The 19870-nt window shown below is 31.4% G+C and overlaps 2 protein-coding genes and 3 long non-coding RNA genes across 6 annotated transcripts; 2 read left to right on the top strand and 3 right to left on the bottom strand.

Annotated features, from left to right (window-relative positions):
• The first annotated feature begins 683 nt into the window (after positions 1-683).
• LOC110272379 (uncharacterized) lies at positions 684-3571 on the top strand. 2 transcript variants are annotated; one of them, XM_021133976.2, is made up of 6 exons: positions 684-706; positions 793-852; positions 988-1170; positions 1606-1677; positions 1777-1851; positions 2999-3571. In XM_021133976.2, the coding sequence occupies exons 4-6, from the start codon at positions 1654-1656 to the stop codon at positions 3467-3469; spliced, it is 570 nt and encodes a 189-aa protein (XP_020989635.2). In that variant the 5' UTR covers positions 684-706; positions 793-852; positions 988-1170; positions 1606-1653; the 3' UTR covers positions 3470-3571. The 2 variants fall into 2 exon arrangements, 1 of the variants encoding a protein (XP_020989635.2); XR_008004629.1 differs by lacking the exons at positions 684-706; positions 2999-3571 and adding an exon at positions 2101-2178 and having other exon boundaries at positions 794-852.
• Positions 3572-5016: 1445 nt separating this feature from the next.
• On the top strand, positions 5017-5601 carry LOC127742376 (uncharacterized). The gene is made up of 2 exons (XR_008003561.1): positions 5017-5201; positions 5285-5601. It is a non-coding gene; the product is annotated as an uncharacterized LOC127742376 (long non-coding RNA).
• Positions 5602-7749: 2148 nt separating this feature from the next.
• Positions 7750-8471, bottom strand: LOC107470033 (3-phosphoshikimate 1-carboxyvinyltransferase, chloroplastic-like). The gene is made up of 3 exons (XM_052255620.1): positions 8331-8471; positions 8096-8224; positions 7750-7893 (listed from the first exon to the last, which is right to left on the bottom strand). The coding sequence occupies exons 1-3, from the start codon at positions 8469-8471 to the stop codon at positions 7762-7764; spliced, it is 402 nt and encodes a 133-aa protein (XP_052111580.1). The 3' UTR covers positions 7750-7761.
• Positions 8472-11825: 3354 nt separating this feature from the next.
• Positions 11826-14151, bottom strand: LOC127743164 (uncharacterized). The gene is made up of 3 exons (XR_008004502.1): positions 13942-14151; positions 13404-13511; positions 11826-11899 (listed from the first exon to the last, which is right to left on the bottom strand). It is a non-coding gene; the product is annotated as an uncharacterized LOC127743164 (long non-coding RNA).
• An 811-nt stretch (positions 14152-14962) lies between these two features.
• LOC127743163 (uncharacterized) lies at positions 14963-19086 on the bottom strand. Its single transcript, XR_008004501.1, has 6 exons — positions 18873-19086; positions 18282-18753; positions 17990-18042; positions 17190-17237; positions 15983-16206; positions 14963-15322 (listed from the first exon to the last, which is right to left on the bottom strand). It is a non-coding gene; the product is annotated as an uncharacterized LOC127743163 (long non-coding RNA).
• Positions 19087-19870: the final 784 nt, after the last annotated feature.

Raw genomic sequence — 19870 nt, 5'->3', positions numbered from 1 at the left:
CTTCACTCTTAACGATGGATCTGTAACGCCTCTACTCAAGGTTAGGGTTTCATGTCTCTAATTATATGCTAATTATGAGATCATGTTGATAGTAATTGAGATTGTGAATGTTGCAGAGCATGACAGTGCATAATATGTATGTTGGAGAGGGTTCAGACTTCCAATATAATATATAAAAGGGTGGCTAAGCAGTGGGGTTCTCTTGGTGACTTGACTGCATCTGTTATATCGATTCGATTCGATTGATACAGAAGGAATACTCAGGATCTACTAGAACTGGCGATGGATCTGTTAGACGAGATCAAGTTGGTCTAGCGGGTCAAAATACTCAGGTAAAACAAGGAAAGTTTAATGCCGAGTTTAAAGCATCTAATCACTAAAAGCAACCTCTTTCTTCCTGTTTTAAACCGTGGCCATTATTCTTTGCTTACACAGATACGAGATAACAGATGTAAAACAATTTACCTCCCTGCTACAAACCTCTTATCTTATATATTATAAAATGTTACCTGCACTCTTTTGTATGTTAGAAGCTATTGCAATTAACCCTTAAAAATTATATCAACAATACTTCAATTCATCACATGTTTAATTTGTGTCTCGAGAAGTACAGTATTTTATTGGTGTTCAACTTGATGGTAGCCAACAATTAGAGCCTCTTCACAACTGCATTGCAGATGATACTGCCAAAGAGGGACAATTATTGGTCTGTTTAATTTCTAATCATTAACTAATTCTTGCAATTCTCTTTATTTTATATTGGATAATTGTTGGTATGTATGTGTTAATCAGGTAAAACAAACTGCTGAAAATGTTGATGATGCTGTTAGAGAACTTCCAGATGCTAATATGGTAATTAATTATATTTATTTGGCCACTCTTGTTATTATTGAGTGCTCATAAATGTGTTTGGAAAAGTTAGAAACTTAACAGGCACATGCTTATGATAGTTGATGAAATATCTTAGTTTGTTCTTCTCTGTCTTAGGCATATGGAGATTCATCTTTCCGGGATTATCATCTTATTGAAATTTAAATAGACACCACATTCCATTTTTGCAACTAAAAAACATGATGGGCTTCTTCTTCTCTTTGATGTCACACCACAAAGCTGTTCTCACTTGCTTTGTGTTCTTCTTCCTGCTTTCTTGCACCTGCTTCACCTCAACAGGTTGGTTCACCCCCATTTCCTTTTTTCTCACCAAATTTCTTATCTTTTTACTTCGATTTGTGTTTTTCTGAACTTGGGCTGTCAATTTTTGCTAGCCTTCAGTTCCTGGTGCTTGGACCTTAGACAATTTGGAACTAATTCTTGTCAAAGATTCAACCTTTGTTCTCTGAATTTGATGTTTCTTATCCAAATGTGGAAAGCATTTATTAGCTTCTTCTGTTTTATTCTTTTCAACTTGATGTCAATGGTCTCAGCTGAAAAATTATGGTGACGTTTAGCTTCTTTTCTTGATGCCAAGATTTACTATGAAATTTTATGTTCTGATTATCTTTTAAATAATAATTTTCTCGGATTATAATCTGGTAACCTTTTTTACAAACATGTTAAGAAGTATTAGTAAAAGTAAAATTGGTTGATGTTAGTTATCTTCAACAGATTATTTTGGGTTCTTCTTCCAAGGCTCGAAGACAGATTCTTGCTGAGATGGGATACGAGTTTACAATAATGGTATATGTACTAGCGTGTATTGTGGCTTTGTAAATTTTTAATTCCTAATTGGTTACCATAACAGAAGGCTGAGCATATTTATTTTGGCTTCAAATTTAGACTGCGGATATTGATGAGAAAAGTAACTGGAAGGAAAAGCCAGAAGATTTGGTTATGGCATTGGCTGAGGCGAAGGTATGAATGTTTGGTTCAATTATTACTATTATTATTATTACAACTCCTCCAAATGCAATGACTTCCACCTTGGTTGCTGAGATAAAAATTACAGTCCAAGTAGAGTGTCTTATGTCTTATTTTAGATACACCCAAATTGACTCACCCTTATTTTCTCAGTAATTTCATTAAATAAGCACATAAACTAAAAGAATGGTATGATTTTTCCAAAATGCATTTAGTATTCTTATGTTTTGATATTCTTATTAGGCAGATGCTATTGTGCAAAAGCTACTAATTGGAAGTAACTTGGAGAAAGATGGTCCCACCACTTTGTTAATTACTGCAAAATTTATATAATACTTTTAGTTTTGTTAATTAAAATAGAGGTTGTTTCTGGGATCACAATTGTTAAGAATTATCTTTTTAGCCTTCTTTTCTCTTAGTTCTAATCACTGAATTCATCAGGTTGCAACATATGGTCATTTTCAAGATTTTTCATTCGGATAATTTAATTTATTTGAGTTATACTACATGCATGAGGAAATGGTGACTATGTTAATTGTTACTTGGTTAAATTCTGGTCATTGCTCTTAAAAAATTAGACTTTTTTTAGTCAAAATTTAAACGGTGCTCCATGCTCTTATTTGATTTGAAACAAGAAAAGTCAATTTTACTACTTCTTCCCACTATACTTGGTTGCTTACTAGTATGAATTTATTGCACTGTTTATCCTTTATGATAAAAAGTGGCATGTGTAGAGTGTAGATTGTGCCTACCTAAATTTTCCTTGTTTGTTTGAGTTCATCAATGACACTAACAGTTTTTGTGGGTATTTATTGCCTTTTAATTAGTACAGCTGAAAGTCATGTAACAAGTCAATCAGATGATACATAATTGGTGAATTTAAAAAAAGAAAGGAAAAAAAGCAACATTTTTTATACAAGGGAGCAAGTATAATACATTGATTTCCCTGTGTGTTCTGTTGCCAGCTTCAATATCATATTAGGCTTAAAATTAAAAACCTTAATGATTTGGTATTAAATGGAACAAATTTCACAGACTTCGTTGTTCCTGTATAACCATTATGTATCAGTTATAGGATTAGTTGATTGGTGAGAGGGCTGTGGTACTAATTGTTGTTTGCATTTTACCACTCATGCTTCAGGTTTGTGATCAGAACAAAGTAAATGGAAGTGGAGTTGAAATAGTTTCGGATGAAGTGAAATCAAAATCATTTAGAAAAGCCAAGTATGATGATGAAATGCCTCCTAACATCGACCTTGACGAGTGGGATCACACAGCATCCAGAACCGGTAGCAGCTCTAATCATGCTTCTTCAACTCAGTCTTTGAATCCTTTAAGTAGATTCCTTTCTCGCTTTAGCTTCATTCCTGGTAACATAAGCTTCAGACTTGGCAGAACCACCAGTCTTGGTTCATCAAGGCCTTGTCCTGTTTCTTCTGGAAGTCTCACCATATTTAACAGTGAAGATGAGCTTAATCCTCATCCAAGCCACCCTGGAAGTTTGATTAATAGAAATGAAACTCAACAACGTAGAGAATTGCTTAATGCATCTTTTGATGATCGAGTGCCTATTCGAAGAAGAGAAGGAAATTCGAAGAATAGAAGAACGTAGCATACAGTTTGAAGAAGGGAAGACAATTAGGGGTTTTGGGTATTTTTTTATTAAAACAATGAGATATTGGTCAATGATGTTGAAAAATAACATCCAATTTTATAGGTATCATGTAATGAATATTATGTTTATTTATGTGATTTTTGGCTTTCTTTTTTCAATTTACAGTGTTTGATGGAGTAAATTTAGAAAACAAATATAAAGTATTCATTTTGCAATGGAAAAATCTAAAAAAAATTATATTTTATCTTACTGACGGATTTACAGACAGATTTTCTGTCTGTAATCAGAACGTGAGATGATTTTCCAAAGTTCAAATTACAGACGGAAAATCTGTTGGAAAATCCGTCTGTAATTACAGACGGAAAATCCGTCGAAAAATCCGTCTGTAATTACAGACGGCAAATCCGTCTGAAAATCCGTCTGTAATTACGACGGAAAATCCGTCAAAAAATTCGTCTGTAATTACAGACGGAAAATCCGTCGGAAAGTTCGTCGCCTTTGGGAAATGGATAGAAAATTTACAGAGGGAAAATCCGTCGGTAATTGCTAAAAATCCGTCTGTAATTTTCCGACGGAAAAAAAATCCGTCGGTAAATAATTTCCGACGGGGCTTTTACAGAGGGACAAAATCCGTCGATAATTTCGTCGGTAACCAAAAATCTGTCTGTAATAAAGACTAAATCCGTCTGTAAATCTGTCTGTATTAATCCATTTTCTAGTTGTGTTAGCCGATTTCCCAAGCTCAACCGGAGCACTTCCAAATCACTTATCCACAAGCTCTCAAGGCCTCAACACCTCCAAGAACAGATTTTTCACCACCAAATCCTTTCCAAGCTTTTCAAAATCACCAATCAAGCTCCAATATTCACATATACACAACCTAAGCCACAATCATCATACCCATACACAACATCTCAATACCCAAACATCATAGAACAACAAAATTACACTAGGGTTGAGAATCTTACCACACTCAAGGTCCAAGGAGACAAGATTAACCTTCTCCTTCAAGAGAGTTGGGTCCTATAACATCAAAGAACCCAAAATCTCAACATTTTACCCATGAAACTCGAAAATAAGGGCTGGAATTTCGAACAGCAACACGTGGCTTACCTCAAGATTGATTGTATGGGTTTTGTAGAGCTCTCCACGGTGAACGCGTGACCACAAACGGAGCGGCAATCGGAGCTCTAGATCAAAAGTTATGGTGATTTGAAGATCAAGTGAGAGAAAGAACTTGAGAGAGTGTTCTTCCTCCCCTCTCTTCAATTTTCAGCGTGAGTTTGAGTGTTGTGAGGAGAGAGAGTGCTGAGAACTAGGGTTTTGGTTTAGTTATGTTGGGCCAAGGGCCCACTTTGGGTCCGGTTGGGCCGGTTTGGCCCGTTCGGTCCAATCTTGGTCCGATTTCTATAAAATTGGTACCGAAATTCTCGTCTCAGTCTCCTCTATCATATTTAGCCACAAAAATCACATTTTGGGCTTTCTAGAATAAATTCTCATTTATGGGTTAATTAGCAGTTAATTAACCGAGTTTTACAAACAGGGGAGAAAGAGAAGGAATGACATGACGGGAGAGGAGAAGGGGGACCTCCGCCACTGCAACAATCGCCGGCGAGTTGCACGCCACCGTGGAGTCACCATTTTGTCATCGTTCAGCTGCTGTCATTATTTCTCGATTTGACGAACATCCTCCTTGCTCTAATTTCAGTTTTTCCAATTTCTGAAACCTGTAACTTTCTTCTTTGCTCTGTTATCAATTTATACTTCTGCTATATCCCTGCCCTAATTACAGTAGCATGTGTTTTGCTCTAGTCATTGTTAATTTATCTCCGGGACACTCATAATTGACGCGGTTGTCGCTGTTGTTGTTGCCATGAAGGAGTTGAGGCTACTACCGCTGCTCTGGCTACATTGAGGGTTGCTGCCGCTATTGAAAATTAAGGATAAAAAAAGGAGATTATTGCGGTTAATTCCTACGGGTTTAACAAATCAAGGTGGCAGGTTTATTTTAAAATTAAGAGTTTTTAACTTAAGAATGCCAAATAACCTACTGAATATTTACAAGTAGTTTATAAATGCTTTGTAAAACTAATTAATGAGAATTGATGAAGCTGTAAATTGTTACTGAATGTGAGTATATTTGAATATGATGAAACTGAATTTTTTAAATTCAATCTATTGGAATTGCGCTATACAATATGAAAATGCTTCAAGTATTTTTGGTTGTTGATTTTTATTTTATTTTTTAATTTTTTTATTAAAAATTTTCATAGATGAGCCTTTTGATATTTTAGATTAGGTATTTTTTAGTGGGTCTATATAATTATTGTTCAAACACACTACTGTAATTATTTTTTTAATAAAAACTCTGAATTTAAGGATGAACGACCTATAAAAAATTCATAGATAAATTACTATGATTAGATTAATTAAATGATAGATGAATAGATGTAAATTCATTTTCATTCGTATGATAAATTAATAAGTAATAACTAATTTTATAAATAAATTTTCATTTTTATTTGATCTCACATATATTTTGTTGTTTTATAATTTTTAATAGATTCATTTGTACTATTTGATGGATTTTTTTTCTTCTGATTTGAAAAGTCCGTGGCTGTACTCTCAATCCCGACGGTCAAAGTAGCAAAAGGTGTGAACAAGAAGTGTCCAAAAAAATATTTTTCTTTAACTATTGAACCATGTCAATCTAATTATCGGGCACCAGCCATGGTTACAAATTGTAAAAATTAATGCAGAAAAAATTAAATGCTAAAGTATGTACCGAGTATTGTATAGTACTCGGATAAATGTCCGTTAAAAAAAATTGATTATATAAAAGGGATATTTTAGTTACCTACTAGCAAGAGGCCCGCGCATACGCGCGTGTGGGTGATTGAGTTTGTAAAATTAATAACAAAAATATAAAAAGAATACATAAAAATTAGATAATAATATGTTTTTCGTATATATTTATTGAGTTTAGAAATATGATCACAATGATGTAACTAATAATTTTAAATCATGTATTGATTAAACATGCTTAATTCAACAATTATATGAATTGAGTCATCAAAATTTGTAATTGAGAGGTCAGATAGTATAAGTACTACATTGTATTCATTTTTTAAATGTGCAAGCTTTCTATTTTCCAAATTAAGGATCCTTTATATACATTTTTTTGTTCTATCACGCTTTAATCTTCTATTAAAGACCTTAATCTCATATTCTGAATTAAAATTAGTAACTTATATTCATACCATAGATAAAAGAAATCAATTGATGCATTAACAATCTCTTGTCTAGATCCATTTGTTATCACATAAAGAATTTGAACATATGATAATGTAACACACAACTAGAAAATGGATTAATACAGACAGATTTACAGACGGATTTAGTCTTTATTACAGACGGATTTTTGGTTACCGACGAAATTACCGACGGATTTTGTCCCTCTGTAAAAGCCCCGTCGGAAATTATTTACCGACGGATTTTTTTTCCGTCGAAAAATTACAGACGGATTTTTAGCAGTTACCGACAGATTTTCCCTCTGTAAATTTTCTATCCATTTTCCAAAGGCGACGAACTTTCCGACGGATTTTCCGTCTGTAATTACAGACAGATTTTCCGTCTGTAATTACAGACGAATTTTTCGACAGATTTTTCGTCTGTAATTACAGACGGATTTTCCAACAGATTTTCCGTCTGTAATTTGAACTTTGAAAAATCATCCCATTCTGATTATAGACAGAAAATCCGTCTGTAAATCCGTCAGTAAGATAAAATTGAATTTTTTTTAGATTTTTCCATTGCAAAATGAATACTTTAGATTTGTTTTCTAAATTTACTCCATCAAACACTGTAAATTGAAAAAAGAAAGCCAAAAATCACATAAATAAACATAATATTCATTACATGATACCTATAAAATTGGATGTTATTTTTCAACATCATTGGCCAATATCTTATTGTCTTAATAAAAAAATAATTCAATATCTCACTGTCTCAATAAAAAGATACCCAAAAAAAATAAGATGACCATCCCAATGTTACATGAATGTCACAAATTACACTTAGCACTTAAAGATAGAATAATCTAAAATATTAATAGATAACTAAGTTGCATTAGCAGCATCAAGCTCCACATTGAAAGTTAATCTTGACATCAATCTTGACATCTCCTGACTGAAATAGAATTAAAATCCGAATTAGAATTGGAGTAAATCAATCTATGCCAAAGAATCAAAACATAGAAAAATAGAAAGAACAACAAAAGCAAACAGAGATTAGAACAAAAATAAAATAATTAAAGGGTTCTTCACAGAGTGCGGAATGAAAAAGAACATTTGAAAGAACTCACCTGGGCCAGGCAAATTCAAACCAGCAGGAAGCCTAGGCACAACAACAGCAGGATGATTCTGCACACACGCCAAAAAACCCTCAGACGGTTCAGCAAATACAACTCATCGTAAGATTCAACAACACTAGGGAAATTATAGTTAAGAGAAGGATCAAGTTAAGAGAAGCTCAGAGCATTTTTAAGCGAAATGCAAAATGGCTCCACTGAAAAATATAATCTGATAAGGATTCATGTCATAAGAGTTCATTGGATTCACATACCTGTAAACTACTTGTGCCGCAGCCTACAACTGTGATAGTCCCACCGGTAACAGCTGCACCTGCGAGGAAGTAGCTGGCACTAGAAGCATCTCCTTCAACAAAAGCATTCCCAGGAGACTTGGTAGGAAACTTCCAATTAGAGTCAAAATAATTTAATTCTGAAATCTTTACAACTCAATAATAGAAACTTACTTGTACTTTTGACCTCCGTGGACCAAGAACCTATCCCAGTTACCACTGTGCTCCACATGGACTCCAAAGCGCTCATCAGTTTCAAAGTCATATCAACGTAGGGAACAGGAATCAGTTTATCGATAATCTCAATTTCAACATCACCAAGGGCGAAAGGAGCTGTCATGAGCAATGCAGTCAACATAATACTTATTTTAATGATTTGATTTTGTATTTGTGAAATTTTTGAAGATATCATTTTGAACGGACTTTGGCTTAGTTTGGTAAAACTTTTCGAAGAGATGCTTTTGTTTTTGAAAAATATAAGAACCTCGTTTTGCGTTTGATAAATCAAAAGTTCATGTGTTTATACTTGTGACTTTTAAAAGTAAGAGATACTTTTCAAAGATAACTTTTTAAAATTTGTAGCATCTATAAATTTTTTTAATATAGTAATTATTGAATATATAAGCATTAATTTTGTATAAATTTTAGAGACAATACAATAATATAACTATCATCAATATAAAATTTTAGATCTTCAAATATATCAACTAAACTTTCTAAATAATTAACATTCTCTTCAACTTAGCTTTAAGGGTAATATTATACTTTACAAAGTAAGCAAACTATTAAAATAGATATTATTTGCAAAAAGTGATCATGATTTATACTAAGAGCCTAAGATCACAAATAAATACTCCAAAGTTTAAATTGTAAAAACATTGATAAATAAAATCCTAAAATTAAAATAATAGAATGTATAGTATAATGGTCTAAAAATCTGATGAAATATCTTTATATTTGTTTGTGCTTTTGTATTATTTTTTATTTTCACATCGGATCTGATCCGCATATCTGCGGTATTTATCCGAATCTGATCTAAAAATTACGGATATGGATCCGATCCGCAAGACTATCGGATCAGATCCGCATAGTAATAGAATCGGATTGCAGATTTCATGTAGGTATCTCGATATCCACTTATCTGCAAAAATAAATAAATAAATAAATAAGTAAATATTATTTTTATGTTTTATTTTAACTAATAGTTATCATATATGCCACATTATTTTATTTTTATTATTTAAAAATAATATGTTTAATATTATTTTAAAAGTAAACATGTTTAAAAGAGTAAAAAAAGAGATTTTATTGATTTTTTAAAATAAAATAAGATTTTAAAAAGTATTTTTATGTTTTGCGGATATATTCGATATCTGATTTGATCTGTAAATGTGCAAATCAGTCAGATTCAAGCTAAAAAAATGCGGATATTAGATCCGATTCAATCTGATAATTTTAGTGCAGATCGAATCGAGATTTTGGCCATATCCGATCCAATTCGATCCGCGTTCATCTCTAGATATCTACTATACATAAAGAATAATATATTTGAAAATATAAAAGTAATTAAATTCCTTTTTTCCTATACTTTTATTTCTAATGAAAACAGACAATAAAAGTTTATAAATCCAAATTGAAGGTTAGCAATAGAAAAATAATAAAATTTAAATTTGTATTTAAAACATTACATCATACTCAAGAAATAAATCATCTCCTACAATTCAATACTCTATACAACTTAAATAAATTATTTCTTGGATGATCCTTTCATGTTAAAAACAAAATTTCTTGGTACTTAGCAGCATACAATCATTTTTATATTATAATCCCTCTTTTAGTACTTAATTCCCATCCACATCATATGTTAAAAGATTAGTATATCATAGATTATCTTAACATACTTCTTAAATGAAATCTATTTGATTTATTTTTACAAAAATAAAAAATAAAATCTTCGTAAAAATAAAATATAAAAAATAAAATTATTTCAAGATATAAAATTTGGATTTGATTGTAAAATAAAAGAACTACTCATTCGATATTATGCCCATTACTACCGCACAATATGAAAAAAAATAAAAAAAAAGTATTGTCTATCTAAAAATTATTAAAAACTAAGTACACTTATTGATTATAAAAAGTTGTAACTATTATAAGGATTTAAAGTGAAAGATATATGTACAAAAATTGAAATTATTTTAAGTAGTTTTAGAAAGATGTAAATTGAAATTTAAAATATATTTGACTATATAATGTAATTTTTATTTTGCTGTTCTCTAAAAGGATACCATTCTATTAAATCAATTATTTCGCATATTAATTTTCAATAAGAAATATAATGATTTTCTTAAATGAAAAACCTACCAACATAATATATATCTTTGTTCCAAAAATGATTTTCTAATCCAAAATAATACATAACTACTAAAGAAATGGCATACTAAATATTATCTACTTGAAATTGGTGATGATAATAATGGGCTATAGAAAAAGTTCACTTCCACTCTTTTTTTTCTCAAAATTTCATCTAGTAATAAGCGATATTGAATTAATTTTTTCAATCTACTAATCTTGTGCTTGTATTCGGCTTGAAGACAGAACAAATAAAATAATAAAAATAAAGTATTATTTTTATTTCTAATGTTTAGAACAAATTTTTTTTGTTCTAATATTAATTAGTAATTTATCACTTGAATTATAATCATGCAATAGTTATTTTCAAATAAAAAAGGCTAAATCTTTTTTTTGCTCTTATAATTGAAGAAATGAAATTAAAAATTATTAAAATAATTATTAGAATTAAGAATTCTATAATACTTATGGAAGCTATTTTTGTTTGGGTAAGAACCATTCCGTTACAAATTCTTCTAACATTTGCCTTCAAATTGTGAATTAATTAGGGATAAAAAGTCACTTTTTTTATTAATATAAGGATGTTAAACCTTTTTACAAATAATAAATTAAATTCTACTCTTTTAAACTTGATTTTACCTCACTTATCTTATGTTGTAGCACAGAGTAAGATATAAAATTTCTTTTATGCATCAAACAAACATTATATAACAATATAGCTTATCATGTTCATACACTTTATATACTGAAGAAAAATAAAAATAAAACACTAAGCAAAAAGAAAGAAAAGAAAAATACTAAGCTATTGCGAGAAGAACTAATAAAAATTTTGGATGCAATTAATTTAATTACTCTCACAAAGAAAAAGTGTCACAACAAAAATATTAAAGAATGTTTAAAAGAAAGTGTCAAAACAAAAAAATGAGTGAAATATTTCTCATGAATATTAAATATCTTATCTCTTTAAAATAGCCAAGTACTCCTTACTCCTTAGAGTATCTTATCTCTTTAAGGAATAAAAATTTAAAAAATGCACTCCTTAGAGTATCTTATCTCTTTAAGGAATAAAAATTTAAAAAATGCACACATATATATCCTAACTGATAAAAAGAATTAGAGTCATTACAACACAATAAAATGGTTTCAAATCAAATATATATATAAATGATGGATGGAAATGGCTAAACTTAGGCCACAAAAAATCATGTGTTGTAAGTAAATGTTACTCAAACAAACACACTTACATCTCCTTCAGAAGAGAAAAAAAAAGGGATAAAACACATACAAATACATATATATATATATACACAAAATCTATGCAATAGATGTCATTACACGTATATCTAATCTCTCAATATAGTAACTTATTTTACACTGATGAAACCAAAGCAATTCCATTCTTTTCTGTTATTCTATCCACCAAACATGAAAAATCTGTAAAACATTGGATAAAATATAAGGGACAGTCACATTTACTTTAAATTATAGATATCAAACATTTATTACAGTTAAAAAAAAGAAAATTATTACTCAATAAAACAAAAAAAAAACTAACTGGTCATCGTTAAGTGTAATCAACCAATTCATTACCAATCTTCAACACAAAAATGTTGAGACATAGAAGCGAGTTATAAGATCACATGTAAATACAGGCAGCAATCTCGTTGTCACCAACTGAAAAAAAAAAGATGCAGGAAGGCATGGAATTTTGATTTTGAAAGAAATAATTCCACAAAAGAAGATAACAGTATAATTAGTAGTCAAAATAATAAAAGTTCTATGAAAGAATTATCTACTTTGATCACTTAAATTATGTCATATACAATTCTGTAAATTTATACACATTTTTTCTAAGATCAAGAAATCTTTAAATAAAGTGAATTAATTATAAAGATAAACATATCAAATTTCACAAAACTCAAGTCAGATAGATGCACAAAACATAAAGGAATTTTTTTGCCATTTTAAATTTTCTTTACACAACATAGATTAATTAAAAAACAAATTTCGCAAATGTTCAATCACCTCCGCTAGTAATTTAAGATCTAAAAATATTTTGTTTCTGCTCCATCAAGCTTCATCTGGAGAAAAAACATGGTACAACATTTTTTAGCAACACAACAGAAAAAAACATTCAACAAAAAATAATTGAAGGAAATCCTAACGATGGCAAGTTTAATTTAATTGTTCTTGAGGTAACACAAGTTTCTCATCAAAAATATATTATCATTGAACCTTCAAAAGCTTTAGATTCTACAAAAACTTCTACAAATGTAATAAACCATTAAGAATTTTGGAATCTTCACAAGTGACAACGCTTAACATGTAAATTGCTCTAGACAAAGACTTGCTAAGCATACAATATGCATCAATCATCATTGTAGATTGCTCAACAGTGAAATCCCTTTCTTTCAAAATAAATGATTGAATAAAAATATTAACTTCTCCTATAACTCATTTAAATACACAAACTTTCAAACGATTCACCAAAGAGTAAAGAGGCAAAGCAAAAAAGTGCAAGGAAAAATATCAAAGGTTATCCCAACAGACCGACCTAAGAATGTACTGAATCAAAATGCAATTTGTTTTGCCAATCTTTATATTTGCCATCCAAATTCACACCCGCTATATCATACTTCTCTCCCTCTTTAAAAATTTGGGGCAAAAAGAAAACACCTCTTAATTTTAATTGCTAAGAAAAAAAATTATGATAGCATAATCATTAATTTAAAAGGTAGCAATCTTATTAGTTCTTGGACATAATCATCAATTTTACATAAATTTTGCTCCAAACATTAGTAGAACTCAATCCATATCATTCACAGAAAAATGACAAATTCAACTCAATCCATTTTGGCCTATGATTAACACCCAAAAGGGAAGGTGTTTTGAAAAAATATTTGTTAAAAAATAAAATGTAGTTTTGTTTTGAGTATACCTTGTTTTGTTTAAATATTTCATGTCTTCATTGCTTATGTTAGTCCTGCATGCCCTCCATTAGGCCTCGACCACTTCCATCCATCAACCAAAGATCCATTCCTGCCAACTGATCATAAAGCAAGCAAGTATCATTAAATTGGTAAGCAAAGGTGACACAATGAATATCTCTAAACCAAAGATCCATTCCTGCCAACTGATCATAAAGCAAGCAAGTATCATTAAATTGGTAAGCAAAGGTGACACAATGAATACACAACACCACCACAATAAAAATACTTCTCCGACAAAATAACCTCTTAGGTTTCAGCAGCAACACAAACTTCATCTTCTTTAATGAATTTAGTGAAGGATGAATGATCACACACTTATAAGGGATTGCTTGTCACAGACAGTTAATGAGCAAAATGCAAAAAGATAAAAAAGTTGCCAACTTTGAGGGTACCCAACATCATGAAAAGCAAAATTGGAACCAAATTTATAGAAAATAGGGAGAAATGAAGGATGCGATATCAATAAAATAGGAGTGTACTGATTACTTGAGTTGGAGAGATGAAGCTTGAGGTCTAGGGATGAGAGTTCGATACCACAGCTCAGCCATTTCCTGAGTTAAGTCCTCTACTTCCTCTTTGTCCTTCAACTTTTCTACTCGCAATTCTTTCTTGTTAGCCCTCAACTCCTGCACAGCCAACGGGTTATGAAGGAATGCTGCCAGCGGTGCAGCGACTTTAGCATCGCCACGACTTCTACCTTCATCTCCATCATATCTGAACCCACAAAAAAATATTGATAATGCTAATAATAAATCCCTCAAAATCTAAACTAAAACAAAAATTAAACGAAAATTGTGGGCGAAAAGACCTTGAGGGGCATCTTCGGTGTGGTAGAGGCGCTTGAGGATGTCATTTTAAACTCTAATTTCAACTGAAAAAATTGCGCTCAAAATTTGGAGTTCAAATCCTGATTTGAAACGAAAAGATCGCGCCCAAATTGCTGCAGAAGAGAGTGCTGCTTCATTACCTGAGGGACAATGAGTTCTCAATCCATTGTTTACCCTAATCATCCAATCAAAAGCTAACATTCTCGTTTTCTTCCCCTAAATGGTGGTTTTTGGAATTGCTGCCAGATTAACTCTCTTCAACCCATTGGACAAAGATTTTCTCTGATAACCTTCCACCAGGTAAGAAGGTTTTGGCTTTTCGCTAAGGAGCGAAACACAATAGAAAGAAAAAGTTTGGGAGACACCTGTCACTCTCTCAGAAACCATCTAACAGTGCTAAATAGTGTGTGGTTTTAGTGCTTGGCTAGTTAACTATTATATATTAATAGATAGATAGATAAAAAAATTGCCATGCCGTGATAATAACTCACTGGGTGATTGACGAAATGAGATTCAGAGGTGTTCCCTGCAAATTACAGAACCATTTACGACAGCACTTTTAGCTGCAACTCGTTTGTATATGTCTGAAACCCTAAACAACAAAACAAACAACAAAAAAAATGAATACTTAAAGTAATCAACAAAAGAAAAGAACACTAATGTTCAAACCTGAAGCCCACAGTGTTGGCCCCACTTTAAAATAAATAACTAACAGTATGCATTTGGAGGAAGAAGAAAAAAAAAAGGAATCTTTTCCTGCTTTCAGGCGTGTGACATGATTTTATTGCCGTTCCACTATTCTGGAAGCCACTTCTTCAATCTCTGTTTGTTGATGCGATGGCACGTTCTTGAAGATCCTTGTTCTTCCACATCATGTTTCCTCCATCTCTAGCTCACCCCTGCTTCTCTGGACTTCCAAAATCTCCTTTCCAATCTAGTCTGACTTTCATGATAAACTTCAAATCTTCAGCTACAATCTCAACCCAACTGGTTGCCGAAAAGTGGGAACCACTCTCACTGCATACTACTACCACCTATCACTGTTATGTTATCATAATGAAATACCAAATTAGTTATATATCTGTTGAATTTTCAAATTATAGCAATGCTATTATAAATATAATTAAAAATTGTTAATCCAAACAAAATAAGTAGAATTAAAACAACGCTATCCACTGTATCATATTAGATCAGGTTCAGTCTAGAAAAATTCTAATAATAATATGATGCCAAGTTGAACACTTGAACCTGCTAATTAATAATAATTTTTTTTACTCAGACAATATGAATAATGCAGCAAGAATTAGTGATATATAAGACCAAGATAACCAAAGATGATTCATTTAAAAGATGAAAGCAAAGCTATATATTATTGAAGTATGTTTTTCTATTTTGTAAGTGGTCTGTGATGTCCTTACCTTTACTTTCCTACTTTATTCAATAACCAAATAGCTATTGTTGTAACGGCATAGCTTGTTTATGCTTCTTTTTTTTCTTTTTTCATAATGAGTATTTATTGTTGCAAGGAACTGTATGATCATATAACAATAATTATAACGATAAAGGAATTGCACGATCATATAACAAATTTCGAGAAGATCCAAGATCATGTTAATCTTAGAAGTTGTGAAATTCAGTTAGAGGCAAAAGTTTGATTGTAGTAAATCCATTTAGAAAATTACCTACAAATAATATGATACCTGAAAAATTGTATAAAAAAGTTCAGTAACTCCTCACTTAAAAATTCAAAACTAATTTGAAGATCCTTATACACTTTCTCAAGTTATTCCATCTCATCATTATTCCATCCACTTTGGTCTTCCTCAACTGTTCCCTCATCTCGATTTTTTCCCTCTTCTCCTTGTTTCTCCTTATCCTCCTCACCATAATCGTTGACATCAAAATCACTTTTTTCATGCTCCATCTGCATCACAAAAACAACCCCTCAATCACAAATAAAAAATAATGAACCAATATACTTGCACAACACTCTAGGGAGTAAATGAGTAAGCAAACAGCTAATATAGCCCTTAATCTATGTGAAGCCTTAGCACTAAAAGTAACAATAAAAAGCAAGTAATCAAAGAAGCTCTATCTCTATTCAACTTGGCAACTATAAATAGTTCAAGTTGCACAGTCAATGTTCCACTTGCTGCTCATAAAAGATAGTATTTTCTACGCTCTAAATTATTTCAGAATTCTAATTTATGAACATGTGGATCAAAAAACAAAGAACAAATTCGAACAAAAGGTGACATCTTCGACAACAACTTTGAGAACATGTGGATCAAAAAACAAAGAACAAATTCGAACAAAAGGTGACATCTTCGACAACAATTTTGTACACTATTTTCCAAAGCAAAGAACTAACCTTTATTTGACAAATTTATAAATGGTTATGGGTTTACGATTTTTCCCATTACAATATCTCATTTTTTCCCATCTAAACCACACATGCCAACATAACATTAGAGTAATAATTGAAATAATGCTAAAAGGCACCTCTTAAGTCCTAATTTGTGGGTGGAATAATAATCAAAATGCAGAAAATCAAGCAAATGTCAAAGATGAATAGATAACCACTTCAAAACTCTATTACACTTAGAAAACTCTATTACACATTATTGTTTTCTTTCCTTCTATTTTTTGTTTTTTTTGTTGTATTTGGATCTTTTCATATTGTTGGTCATGTTTCAATCCTAGCCATTGATTAAAATTGAATGTTTATCTTTTAATGGTGGAGATTGAAACACAACTTAAAACATGAGAAGATCTAAATCTTTTTGCATCTCCCTAACATAGATAAAGCATAATTTCTTAAGGGAGAGATAATACTATCTCCCTCTTTAAGAAGAGGGAGAAACTTAGAAGATCCAATTTTATTATTTATTTATAATGAAAAATTACCTTCAATGTACTTCTTTTGGAAGTAAAACATATCGAATTCATCGTCACCTGTAAATTGGAAACAGAAAACAAAACCCTCAATTAAGTTTATAGAAAAACAAAAGAGGACAGGTAGTATGAATTGGTCAGGTTTAATGCTTTTGTTAAGTAATATTGAAATAGTAAATTTTTTCATTTGCACAATTAAGTCAACCATTTTGATTAAACAGGAAAAAAATAGATGTACTAAAAAAATATATGGTGCTTCAATTCATTGAATAAAGACTGGTACCTGAAGATCTCTAGCTTACTATCAGTTGAAGCTCCATTTCAGAAGTAACAATACATAATGTTAGCCAAGTAAATTTTCAAACAATTTAGTTGCTAATTACCTTAGTCATGTATTTTCACAGATACTGCACAATTTTTAGTGATTACCCAATATTCCAAACAACCACAACTATATAAAAATGTTTCAAATTGGGATAACATAAAGAGAAGTTAATAAATTTGTCACAAACCCATATTTAAAGAATCCAAGTGATGCCACAAACAACAAATTCAGCCTTACTTCATGAACAATCGTTAACAACGAAACCAAGGATTCATTCGTCAAAAAGTACAATTATACTCGTACTTTCCACGTTTTGCAGCAAACTGAAATTTAAGCCATTCCAATATCATAATAACTAATAAGAATAAGAACCACGTGAACTTCTAATTGAGACAATAATTAGTAGATCTCATAATCAATTTCAACATTCTTCTTATATCATATATCAGCAATTACTGATTTCCTTTTTACCCAAAGAAATGCTTACTCTATGCATATGACTGAAACATTATCTATTGTCTCAAGCTCTTCCAATTTTTCCTGCATAGTTTAAGAAAACACAGGAAATTAATTAGTTTGAAAGATGAATAGCAATAAAGTTTGCGAGAAATTCTGACAGATAACAGACAATTCAGAATTTGCAAAGGACTTTGGTTGCAACAAAATTAGATTCCACTTACCCAGTAAGCAAATCAAAATTATAATAAATAAAGAAAGAACCAATCAGTAATTTATTGTCATGATCGAGGCGCTTGAGTTTTGCAAGAATCCTTGCTTACCTATTTTTACCCGCCAATTACAGAACCATTTACGACAACACTTTAAGCTACAACTCGTTTGTATATGTGTGAAACCTAAACAGCAAGACAAAAGCGACCAAAAAAATTAATACTTGGAGCAATCAGCAAAAGAAAAGAACTCTAATGTTGAAAACTGAAGCCCAACAGTGTTAACCCCGCTTTAGAATAGATAAATAACAACAGAAACAGTGTGCATATGGACGAAGAAGAAGCAAGAAAGAATCTTTTCCTGCTTTTAGGCACGTGACGTGAAGCAGATTCCATCGCCGTTCCATTTTTTTGACAGCCAGTTCTTCAATTTTTGTTTCTTGCTGCGGTGACACGTTGTTGAAGATCCTTGTTCTCGTGCTCTTCATTGTACACCTGAGGCTTCGCACGGTCCTCGATTCCAAGATTCCAATGATCCCCAAATTCATATTTCCTCAAACTCTGTTCTGTGCTTTGTTTGTTGCTAGAACAACAAAACATGAATCTTAATAAGAACATAAATACATAGTTTAATAAGAATACATGTACATGAAAACTGTTAAAAAAAACGCAAAACTCTTAAAAAATTTTAAAAAAAATTACCATGATTTTCGCAAGATGTAGGACTCTGTTTTCAATTAATCGCTCCTTGAGGCCATAAAAACTATAAGTTCAAGAAAAAATAAGGCTACAGTTGGTGAGAGAAAGAGGAAGAGGAGGAGTGGACATTGTTGATGAGATCTTTAATGGGGATCTTTTATCTCCTTAAGTGCCAGTGCTGACGATGAATCTTGCGAATTTTTCGGCTAGTTTCTGCTCCTTTCACAGCTGACCAGTGGTGACAAAGAAAGGCTTCATCTGCGCCCCATAGGCGATGACATTTGCAACTTATAGCTCTATTTTAATGAGCAAATGCCCAGCCGTCTCTCGTGGAGGACGATCAGAGAAGAGAGAAAAAGAGAAGGAACATCGAGGGAAGAAAGTGATTCTGATTTTTGTGGGTAAAGGAGAGAGAAAGCCAGAAATAGATAGGATATAGGAAAAAGGATTGAAATTTGAAAAATTTTGAAGAATTGCGCCCAAAATTTGCCATCAATCCCGCTCAAATTATTGCAGTATGCTCAATTACCCTTCCATTGCGTGAAGAACCATTGTGCAAAACAACGCTACATCCTTCATTCAGCTAGAAAGGTTTGGGAACACCTGTCACTCTCTCGGAAACCATTTAACAGTGTTAAATAGTGTGTAGGTTTACTATTTGGCTAGTTAACTATTATATATTAATAGATAGATAAATACTTACTTATAAGTTTGGTGTATATAACTAATAGTTAGTCCAAAGTTATCACATTAGAAGAGTGAGAAGTAGAATTGTTAGTTTCCTCAATTTCGGTATTTCACTCTCTCTTTCTCTGATTTGTGAAATTTTTCACATTTAGAGCTTCAATTCAAACATATCATTCTCTTTCAATGTCTTCCAACTATGAATTTAACAATATATATACTATCTAATAATTTTTGATATATTAAATAATTATAATAATATAATAACATTGAAATCAAATAATATATTAAATTTGTTACATTAAAACTAAAAATTT

Source organism: Arachis duranensis, chromosome 10 (assembly GCF_000817695.3).
Source record: "Arachis duranensis cultivar V14167 chromosome 10, aradu.V14167.gnm2.J7QH, whole genome shotgun sequence".
NCBI classification, from domain to species: domain Eukaryota; kingdom Viridiplantae; phylum Streptophyta; class Magnoliopsida; order Fabales; family Fabaceae; genus Arachis; species Arachis duranensis.
This window is presented reverse-complemented; position numbering and strand designations above follow the sequence as displayed.